General features: G+C 38.9%; 1 protein-coding gene across 6 annotated transcripts in view; it reads right to left on the bottom strand.

The window, feature by feature from the left end:
- EVI5 (ecotropic viral integration site 5) overlaps window positions 1–12,234 on the bottom strand; it is a 280,650-nt gene that overhangs the window by 164,805 nt on the left and 103,611 nt on the right. For all 6 annotated transcript variants that reach the window (XM_050806911.1, XM_050806909.1, XM_050806893.1 and 3 more), the window contains one exon: window positions 11,836–11,933. In XM_050806911.1, coding sequence (XP_050662868.1) covers window positions 11,836–11,933 — 98 coding nt within the window. The remainder of the gene's footprint in view (window positions 1–11,835; window positions 11,934–12,234) is intronic.

A 12,234-nucleotide genomic window follows, 5' to 3' on the forward strand; every position in this document is an offset into this window, starting at 1 on the left:
AAACTTCCTCCTCTGCCATCATCCTTGCCATGTCTGTGGTCTTATTTTTCTGCTCATGTATCTGCTAAAAGAATGTTTCCTCATATACATTTTAAAGACTTCTAAATTTTGTTTTATCTCAAGTGTAAATATAGTTAAAAAGGACATACCGTTGTAATTTATATGTACTTTAAAATTTTTCCACTGCAACTTAAGTGACATTTATCTTATTTATGGACAACGTCTACTCTAGGACCTAACTGGCAAAGGCAGTCGTTATTATTAAACCAATGAGCCAAATTATATTTACTTCCTCTCATTAAAGTGTTGCGTTCACTTTTCAATTCAAATAAACATGAATTAATAATTTGTCCCATAATTACAATTCTACTTCTGAATTCTAATTGTAAGAAAGATAAAGCAGGCTTGCCAAGCATTTCTCAGCTGGATGAAAACAGAAACCCAAATTAGAAATTAGAAAAATTCCATTTTTCGGATTGGCTTCCAAGATGGCCAAATATGAACAGCTCCGGTCTGCAGCTCCCGACGAGACTGACACAGAAGACAGGGAATTTCTGCATTTCCAACTGAGATACCTAGTTCATCTCACTGGCACCGGTTGGACAGTGGGTGCACCCCACAGAGGGCAAGCAGAAGCAGGGTGGGGCGTCGCCTCACCCGGGAAGCACAAGGGGTCGGGGGGATTTCCATTTCCTAGCCAAGGCAGACCATGACAGACTATAGTTGGAGAAACTGTACACTCCTACACTCCTGAGCAAATACTGAGCTTTTCCCACAGTCTTAGCAACCAGCAGACTAGGAGATACCATCCGGTGCCTGGCTTGGCGGGTCCCACGCTCATGGAGCCTTGCTCACTTCTAGCACAGCAGTATGAGATCGACATTCAAGGCTGCAGCCTGGTGGTGGGAGAGGCGTCCACCATTGCTGAGGCTTGAGTAGCTCAGAGTGTAAACAAAGAGGCCTGGAAGCACGAACTGGGCAGAGACCACCACAGCACAGAAAGGCCTACTGCCTCTATAGATTCCTCCTCTGCGGACAGGGCATAGAACAAAAGGCAGCAGACAGCTTCTCCAGACGTAAATGTTCCCATCTCACAGCTCTGAAGAGAGCAGTGGTTCTCTCAGCATGGCGTTTGAGCTCCAAGAATGGACGGACTGCCTCCTCAAGTGGGTCCCTGACTCCCGTGTAGCCTGACTGGGAAACACTTCCCAGTAGGGGACGACAGACACCTCAAACAGGCGGGTGCCCCTCTGGGATGAAGCTTCCAGAGGAAGGATTGGGCAGCAATATTTGCTGTTCTGCAGCCTCTGCTGGTGATACCCAGGTCTGGAGTGGACCTCCAGCAAACTCCAACAGATCTGCATCTGAAGAGTCTGTTAGAAGAAAAACTAACAAAGAGAAAGAAATAGCATCAACATCAACAAAAAGGACTTCCACACCAAAACCCCATCCGTAGGTCACCAACATCACAGACCAAAGGTAGATAAAACCACAAAGATAAGGAGAAACCAGAGAAGCTGAAAATTCCATAACACAGAGCACCTCTTCTCCTCCAAAGGATTGCAGCTCCTCACCAGCAAGAGAACAAAATTGGACGGAGAATGAGTTTGACAAGTTGACAGAAGTAGGTTTCAGAAGGTCGGTAATAACAAACTTCTCTGAGCTAAAGGACCATGTTCTAACCCATCACAAGGAAGCTAAAACCTTGAAAAAAAGGTTAGATGATTGGCTAACTAGAGTGTAGAGAAGACCTTAAATGACCTGATGAAGCTGAAAAACATGGCACAAGAACTTCATGACACATGCACAAGCTTCAATAGCTGATTCAATCAAGTGGAAGAAAGCGACTGAAGATCAAATTAATGAAATAAAAAGAGAAGACAGATTAGAGAAAAAAAGAGTGAAAAGAAATGAACACAGCCTCCAAGACATACAGGACTATGTGAAAAGACCAAACATACATTTGATTGGTGTACCAGAAAGTGACGGGGACAACGGAACCAAGTTAGAAAACACTCTTCACGATATTATCCAAGAGAACTTCCCTAATCTAGCAAGGTAGGACAACATTCAAGTTGAGGAAATACAGAGACCACCACAAAGATACTCCTTGAAAAGAGCAATTCTAAGACACATAAAATGTCAGATTCACCAAGGTTGAAATAAAGGAAAAAAAAATGTTAAAGGCAGCCACAGAGAAGGGTCGGGTTACTTACAAAGGGAAGCCCATCAGACTAATAGTGGATCTCTAGGAATAAACCCTACAAGCCAGAAGAGAGTTGGGTCCCACATTCAACGTTCTTAAAGAAAATAACTTTCAACCCAGAATCACATATCCAGCCAAACTAAGCTTCAGAAGCGAAGGAGAAATAAAATCTTTTACAGACAAGGAAATGCTGAGAGATTTTGTCACCACCAGGCCTGCCTTACAAGAGCTCCTGAAGGAGGCACGAAACATTGAAAGGAGCAACTGGTACCATCCACCACAAAAACATGCCAAATTGTAAAGACCAGTGACACTATGAAGAAACTGTATCAATTAATGGGCAAAATAACCAGCTAACATCACAATGATGACAGGATCAAATTTAAACATAACAATATTAACCTTAAATGTAAAAGGGCTAAATGCCCCAATTAAAAGACACAGACTGGCAAATTAGATAACGGTCAAGACCCATCGGTGTGCTGTATTCAGGAGACCCATCTCACATGCAAAGATGCACACAGGCTCAAAATAAAGGGATGGAGGAAGATCTACCAAGCAAATGGAAAGCAAAAAAAAGGAGGGGTTGCAATCCTAGTCTCTGATAAAACAGACTTTAAACCAACAAAGATCAAAAGAGACAAAGAAGGCCACTACATAATGGTAAAGAGATCAATTCAGCAAGAGCTAACTATCCTTAATATATATGCACCCAATACAGGAGCACCCAGATTCATAAAGCAAGTCCTTAAGAGACCTACAAAGAGACTTAGATTCCCACACAATAATAATGGGAGACTTTAACACTCCACTGTCAATATTAGACAGATCAACAAGACAGAAGGTTAACAAGGATATCCAGGACTTGAACTCAGCTCTGGACCAAGCAGACCTACTAGATATCTACAGAACTCTCCACCCCAAATCAACAGAATATACATTCCTCTCAGCACCACACTGCACTTACTCTAAAATTGACCACGTAATTGGTAGTAAACACTCATCAGCAAATGTAAAAGAACAGGAATCACAATAAACTGTCTCTCAGACCACAGTGCAGTCAAATTAGAACTCAGGATTAAGAAACTCACTCAAAATTGCACAACTACATGGAAACTGAGCAACCTGCTCCTGAATGATTACTGAGTAAATACTAAAATGAAGGCAGAAATAAAGATGTTCTCTGAAATCAATGAGAACAAAGATACAATGTACCAGAATCTCTGGGACACATTTAAAGCAGTGCATTGAGGGAAATGTATAGCACTAAATGCCCACAAGAGAAAGCAGAAAAGATCTAAATTCAACACACTAACACCACAATTAAAAGAACTAGAGAAGCAAGAGCAAACAAATTCAAAAGCTAGCAGAAGGCAAGAAATAACTAAGATCAGAGCAGAACTGAAGGAGACAGAGACATAAAACACCCTTCAAAACATCAATGAATTCAGGAGCTGGTTTTTTGAAGAGATTAACAAAATAGACCACTAGCAAGACTAATAAAGAAGGAAAGAGAGAAGAATCAAATAGATGCAATAAAAAATGATAAAGGGGATATCACCACCGATCCCACAGATATACAAACTACCATCAGAGAATACTATAAACACCTTTATGCAAATAAACTAGAAAATCTAGGAGAAATGAATAAAATCCTGGAAACATACACGCTCCCAAGACTAAACCAGGAAGAAGTAGAATCTCTGAATAGACCAATTAACAGGTTCTGAAACTGAGGCAATAACCAACAGCCTACCAACCAAAAAAAGTCCAGGACCAGATGGATTCACAGCCAAATTCTTCCAGAGGTACAAAAAAGAGCTTGTACCATTCCTTCTGAAACTATTTCAATCAATAGAAAAAGAGGGAATCCTCCCTAACTCATTTTATGAGGCCAGCATCATCCTGATACCAAAGCCTGGTAGAGACACAACAAAAAAAGAGAATTTTAGGCCAATACCCCTGATGAACATCGATGTGAAAATCCTCAATAAAATATTGGCAAACCGAATCCAGCAGCACATCAAAAAGCTTATCCACCACGATCAAGTCAGTTTCATTCCTGGGATGCAAGGCTGGTTCAACATACGCAAATCAATAAACGTAACCATCACATAACCAGAACCAATGACAAAAAACACATGATTATCTCAATAGATGCAGAAAAGGCCTTTGACAAAAGTCAACAGCCTTCATGCTAAAAACTCTCAATAAATTTGGTATTGATGGAACATATCTCAAAATAATAAGAGCTATTTATAACAAACCCACAGCCAATATCATACTGAATGGGCAAAAGCTGGAAGCATTCCCTTTGAAAACTGGCACAAGACAGGGATGCCCTCTCTCACCACTCCTATTCAAAGCAGTGTTAGAAGTTCTGGCCAGGGCAATCTGGCAAGAGAAAGAAATAAAGGGTATTCAATTAGAAGAAGAGGAAGTCAAATTGTCCCTGTTTGCAGATGACATGGTTGTATATTTAGAAAACCCCATCGTCTCAGCCCAAAATCTCCTTATGCTGATAAGCAACTTCAGCAAAGTCTCAGGATACAAAATCAATGTGCAAAAATCACAAGTATTTTATACACCAATAATAGAGAGCCAACAAATCATGAGTGAACTCACATTAACAATTGCTACAAAGAGAATAAAATACCTAGGAATCCAACTTGCAAGGGATGTGAAGGACCTCTTCAAGGAGAACTACAAATCACTGCTCAACAAAAGAAGAAGACACAAACAAATGGAAGAACATTCCATGCTCATGGATAGGAAGAATCAATATTCTGAAAATGGCCATACTGCCCAAGGTAATTTATAGATTCACTGCTATCCCCATCAAGTTACCACTGACTTTCTTCACAGAATTGGAAAAAACTAAAGTTCATATGGAACCAAAACAGAGCCCACATAGCCAAGACAATCCTAAGCAAAAGAACAAACCTGGAGGCATCATGCTACCTGACTTCAAACTATACTACAAGGCTACAATAACCAAAACAGCATGGTACTGGTACCAAAACAGAGATATAGACCAATGGAACAGAACAGAGGCCTCAGAAATAACACCACACATCTACAACCATCTGATCTTTGACAAACCTGACAAAAACAAAATATGGGAAAAGGATTCCCTATTTAATAAATGATGCTGGGAAAACTGGCTAGCCATATGTAGAAAGCTGGAACTGGATCCCTTCCATACACCATATACCAAAATTAACTCAGGATGGATTAAAGACTTAAATGTAAGATCTGACACCATAAAAACTCTAGAAGAAAACCTAGGCAGTACCATTCAGGACATAGGCATGGGCAAAGACTTCCTGACTAGAACACCAAAAGCAATGGCAACAAAAGCCTAAACAGACAAATGGGATCTAATTAAACTAAAGAGCTTCTGCACAGCACAAGAAACTATCATCAGAGTGAACAGGCAACCTGGGAGAAAATCTTTGCAATCTACCCATCTGACGAAGGGCTAATATCCAGAATCTACAAAGAACTCAAACAAATTTACAAGAAAAAAACAAACAACCCCATCAAAAAGTGGGCAAAGGATATGAACAAATACTTCTCAAAAGAAGACATTTATGCAGCCAACAGACATATGAAAAAATGCTTATCATCACTGGTCATCAGAGAATGCAAATCAAAACCACAATGAGATACCATCTCACACCAGTTAGAATGGCAATCATTAAAGTCAGAAAACAACAGATGCTGGAGAGGATGTGAAGAAATAGGGATGCTTTTATACTGTTGGTGGGACTGTAAACTAGTTCAACCATTGTAGAAGACAGTGTGGCAATTCCTCAAGGATCTAGAACTAGAAATACCATTTGACCCAGCAATCCCATTACTGGGTATATACCCAAAGGATTATAAATTATGCTATTATAAAGACACATGCACATGTATGTTTATTGCGGCACTATTCACAATAGCAAAGACTTGGAACCAACCTAAATGTCCATCAATGATAGACTGGATTAAGAAAATGTGGCACATATATACCATGGAATACTATGCAGCCATAATAAAGGATGGGTTCATGTCCTTTGCAGGGACATGGATGAAGCTGGAAACCATGATTCTAAGCAAACTAGGACAAGGACAGAAAAACCAAACACCATATGTTCTCACTCATAGGTGGGAGCTGAACAAAACCTGTACGTTGTGCACATGTACCCTAGAACTTAAAGTATAATAATAATAGTAATAAAGAAAACTTCCACTTTTCTTGCTTTGCTCTCTCAGGGGATACTCCCTCACGAGCAAGTCATTCTGAAACTGTTCTTTTTGTTTAGAGCTGCAGAGATTTTTTATAAACTAAAGTAATGTACCATAGTAAGATCTAGATTGGCTGACAGGTTTTCCTTCCTTCCTTTAATAAAGTGGGAGAAGGCATGCTGTAAAAGGGAAGGTGCGAAGGAGAACCAAGGCACCTCTACTACAGAAATGTTATCAGACAGATAAACTGTAGGAAAGAATATGGATAGAAATTGAAAATCTACTTAACTAAGCTCTGAACATTTTCCTGACACCCCGCAGACTGTGTATGCCAGTTTGAAGACATACGGGTTAGGTATCTCTAACATATAATTTTAATGATCTGTTATATATTTGCATGTAATAAACCATTTACTTTTCTGTGCTGCCACCCTCCAACCAACAGGAAGCTTGAGTATTTTTGAGAGGTACGTCCAGTTGTGAGTTTATTATATATTCCAAGACTGATACTTGGTAGAAATGAACAAGACTTATCTTTTAATACTGACAAAAGATTACAACCCAGATTACAAACAACTAGCAACCACTAAGAAGTCAAAGCAGTATGAAGTAGACACTGCAAGAGAAAAGGGAGGAAAAAAAAAATAGAAGAAAAATATGAAGCCAATAAACGTATGAAAAGATGCTTACTCTTATTAACAATCAGGGAAATGTAAATTAAGTAGAAAATGAGACATTTTATACTGGCCACAATGAGAACTCATACACTGCTAGGTTAGACTATAAATTAGTGTCAGTTTGGCAAAATTTTGTGATGCTGAACACAGCTTACTTTGCAATGTTAAAGCATTCTGAATACAAGCCTGCAAGCCCTTAATAATGCCCCTGTGATTGATAAAAATTAAGCAGATTGGCAAAAATTAAGAATAACCAAGCACTGATGACAAAGTAGAACAATGAGACCATTTTTTTAGACAGGGTCTCACTCTGTCACTCAGGCTGGAGTGCAGTGGCACAATCGTGGATCACTGCAGCCAGGACCGCCCAGGCTCAAGTGATCCTCCCACCTTGGCCTCTTGAGTAGCTAGGACCACAGGTGTGCTGGTGCCACCACACCCAGCTAATTTTTGTATTTTTTTGTAGAGACAAAGTTTCACCATGTTGCCCAGGCTGGTCTCAAACTCCTAGGCGCAAACAATCTGCCTGCCTCAGCCTCCCAAAGTGAAAGGACTACAGGTGTTAACCACCGCACCTGGCCACAATAAGAACTCATATACTGCTGGGTTAGACTATAAACTAGTGTCACTTCGGCAAAATTTTGTGATGTTCAACACAACTTACTTTGCAACATTAAAACATTCTGCATATAGGCCTGTAAGTCCTTAATAATGCCCCCTGAAAAAGAATAGACTAATTCAAAAGAATACCATTCCCACTAACTCTTTTCTCTGGAATTTGGTAATTAAAGGGACTAATGAAGTTTTTTTGTTTTGTTTAAGAGAGAGGGTCTTACTCTGTCACCCAGGCTGGAGTGCAGTGCTGTGATCATAGCTCACTGCAGCCTCCAACTCCAGACTCAAGCCATCTTCCCACCTCAGCCTATGGAGAAGCCAGGACTACAGGCACCTGGTTAGCTTTTTTTATTTCTTGCAGAGATGGGGTCTCGCTATGTTGCCCAGGTTGGTCTCAAACTCCCAGGCTCAAGCGATCCTCTTGCCTGGGCCTCCCAAAGTGCTGGTATTGTGGGTGTGAGCCACCATGCCTGGCTGAAATAATGAAGTGTTTATATGTGTTTCCAGTAGAATGAAGTTAGCTGCAGTTAAAGAAGAAAAGGTTATGAAGAAAGCTGACTGATAAACGTAAGAAGAATGACATTTTAAAAATCATGCTTTTGTTATCCTAAATGAAACAATTTAACATGAAAAGTATCCCCAGTGATACTTTTTTTTTGGAGACAGAGTCTCACTCTGTTGCCAAGGCTGAAGTACAGTGACGCAATCACAGCTCACTGCATCCTTGACTTCTCAAGTGATTCTCCCAACTTAGTCTCTTGAGTAGCTGGAACTAAAGGTGCACACCACCACACCTGGCTAATTTTTGGTCTTTTTTTTTTTTTCCTTTCCTTTAGAGACAGGATTTCACCATGTTACCTAGGCTGGTCTTGAATTCCTGGCCTCAAGTGATCTGCCTACCTCGGCCTCCCAAAGTACTGGGATTATAGGTGTGAGCCACTGTGCCTGGCCCTCAATAATACTTTTGAGCAGACTGAGTCAAGAGGTGGAAAGTCATAAGGAACTGGATATTCTTACGATGCCAAAATATTAACTTACAAAGTACTTACTAGGTGCCAAGAGGGCCATCACAGCTATTATAATAAAGAAATCTGTCATTACCTTAATCTAGTCATCAATCATGGCATCTCTAATAACAGTGAGACAGACATTATACATCTTTTAAGATGAATAAAGTACATGGTATCACCTATTAAGTACTCTTGCCAGAAATGTTCATGCTTAATTAGATTAAGTCTTCACATTAGCTCCCAGTTTATAGAAAACACAAGAGATACAGAAGTTAAATGAGATGACAAGGAAATAATCAGATGAATCCTTCAGGTTTGATATTCTCCATAAAACTGACTTGGTCTCTTCAACAAGTCAATATATTAAAAAGGAAGATTGGAATAGGTAGTGCTGATCTAAATTTTTGAAAATGTAAGTGAACAACCGAATACAATGCAATCAATGGCAAGGAAATTTTTGGCACAACTGAGGAAATGTGAACATAGACTGAGTATTAGGCAATATTATGGAATTACTGTTAAGTGGTGAAAGCAATGTGGTAAAGGAGGCAAATTACTTTATGGACATGAATACTGACGTATTAAAGAGTAAAGTGTCACAATTTCTGAGCTTTACTTTGAAATACTTCGAAAAAAATAAATGACAAAATATTAACAATATTTACTTTGAAATACTTTGAAAAAAATAAATATGACAAAATATTAACGATTGTTAAATGCAGACAATAAGCAATGGATATTTATTATTCTATTTTTCTGTATGTCTGAAAATTTTCCCAAGTGAAAAAAAGCAAATAGAATGTGACCTGTAGCTAATGAGTAAAATCTATTGTTTCCTTCGCAGCTAAGCTTCATAAAAGGAAAATGAAATGCTATGTTGAGGAAGGTTTTATTTTGTTGCTTCTAAGTCAGAACTAAAAATTATTTTCTTAGATTGAAGAAAATGAAACAACAGAGAGAGAGAGATTGAAGATAGCAGACAGAAGGAATAGTTAATGGAGCAAGGAGCTGGAAGAGATGGAAATGAGTAACATCATGTATTCTGAATTAGCATTATAAAGGAAAAAAATACTGTATTCTACAAGGAGAATAAAAAGAACATAGCTAAGTCTACAAGCTGGAAGACAGCAAGTTTAGGAAGTTTGAAAATGATTGCTGAATTAGGAATAAGGTAATCTGGTGAGAGTTAAGTATGGCAAAAAGGGGATGGGAGTTTGGGAAGAATGGTAAGGTTTGAAGTAACCACTGTGAGGAATCAGATAATTAATCAAAGCCAATATAAGCACACATGGAAGGCCACTGGAAACATAATTTACTGTCAGCAATCTCAGTAACTATGCAACAACAATTGGCTACATGAATACAGGAAACAAAAGGGCAGAGGAAGTACAGTTGTTCATATCAGAAGAAGGCTTTTACACCTCAATCTAGAGATCTTGATAAAGCAGAATGGGGGGAGCATGAATAAGGTAGTGAAAGAACTAGGGGGCCAGAAATCTGATAAGTAAACAGGATTAATTGAAATTTCAGAAATGGATTGTACATATGACAAGATCTATACAAGGAGAATTAGTTACCAAGAAGGTTAAGGAACCTCATTCTCTATCAGACTTCTAAAGTAAAATAAATTCTCTGCCTGGCTAGTGTGAGTTCAATGTGGTTTTACCACGTGACAAAAATTGAGGTAATTCATTTTTATCAGTTACAAGGCACAGCAGCTTTTTGGTCTATATGATGTCTCCACATGATGGTAGTTATTTAAAATGTATCAACATGATGGTGCTTATTTAAAACATCACAAGCAACTTATTAATAATAAAGTTGAAGCTAAAAAATTGGCTCAGCTTGCTTTTGTCAATTAGAGCTAACTTTTTAATTTTTTTTAAAGAGATAAGGTATCACTATGTTACCTAGGCTGATTGTGAACTCCTGAGCTCAAGCAATCCTCCTGCTTCAGCCTCCCGAGTAGCTGGGACTACACATCATTTGTGCATGGAAAAGCTAACTAATTTTAATAACAAAATTCTCACTCATATTTAAATATACTTTGTGGAGTAGGAATATCCATGGGAGTAGTATGTTGTACATGTTAATGTAATTTCATATTGCAGCAGAAAAGAAACTGCTAACTGCTAGCATACAGTATTGTTTTCATTTCAAAGCATTTTATGCCATAGAAAGTACATGACCACAGGTTAAGAATTAAGTGCTGGAAGCTAGAGAAATCATGGCTATTATTTTAATTAATATACTTAATCTGTTTCAAAAATAAAACTAATGAGCCAAGACTGTTTATTTTGAACTTTTAGGACATGCATACCAAAAAAAGCTTCATTAGAAAGTAGCACAATAAATAAAATTTGAACAGGTGCAGCGGCTAACATCTGTAATCCCCACATTTTAGGAGGTTGAGATGGGAGGATTACTTGAGCCCAGGGGTTCGAGACCAGCCTGGGCAACACAGTGAGACTCTGTCTCTACAAAAATATTTTTTAAATTAGCCAGGCATGGTGGTGTGCACCTGTAGTACACCTGTACTTTAGTAGAGACAGGGTACTTCCCGTACTTAGGAAGCTGATGTGGGAGGACAACCTGAACCCAGGATTTCAAGGCTACAGTGAGCAGCCATGATCACACCACTGTACTCCAGCATGGGTGACAGAGCAAAAGCCTGTCTCTAAAATAAATAAATAAATTTTTAAGTTCTCAATCCATACCTCATGTCTATCTTGCTGGTTATGCTAATTTTGAACTTAAGTGACACTCTGGGGTCAAACTAAGAGGAAAAGAATGTCAATGAATGGGACCACACCAGAAAAGTGGTTTCAAAAATAACAGCATCCTCATATATGTATATCCATTCCAGGCTCCTAATTCTAGTCAACAGGTAAAAGGAGGAAAGTTTTAAAGGTAGTACATGCTAGTCCCACGCACCACTATTAAAAGCAGTATATTCTAATATTAGCTTTATGTTATAATGAAACTAATACCACCAAAAAAAATAAAACAGTTCTATAACCTAAGGAGGAAAACTGTATCACTAGAATGTTTTGCAACTTCCACTGAATTTCCAACAAAAATATAAAATACTTACTTTTTCATTTTCTTTGAGTTGTATTTGACTTGGTAAGCTGCTTGGATTAGCTTGTCTGGGACACCGTCAAACTGATGTGGAATGACCTTTTGAAAGTGCTAAGATACAAAAAAAGGAAAATATAAGAATGACTTAAGTGCTGTTAATAGTGAAATCCAAAGACATTCAAGAAATTATGGGCTGGGCATGGTGGCTCATGCTTGTAATCGAAGCACTTTGGGAGGCTGAGGCAGGTGGATCACTTCAGGTCAGGAGTTCAAGACCAGCCTGGCCAACGTGGTGAAACCCTGTTTCTACTAAAAATACAAAACTTAGCCGGGTGTAGTGGTGCACGCTTGTAATTCCAGCTACATAGGAGGCTGAGGCGGGGGAAGGATCACTTGAACCTGGGAGGTGGAG

Source organism: Macaca thibetana, chromosome 1 (genome assembly GCF_024542745.1).
Source record: "Macaca thibetana thibetana isolate TM-01 chromosome 1, ASM2454274v1, whole genome shotgun sequence".
In the NCBI taxonomy this organism is placed as follows: domain Eukaryota; kingdom Metazoa; phylum Chordata; class Mammalia; order Primates; family Cercopithecidae; genus Macaca; species Macaca thibetana.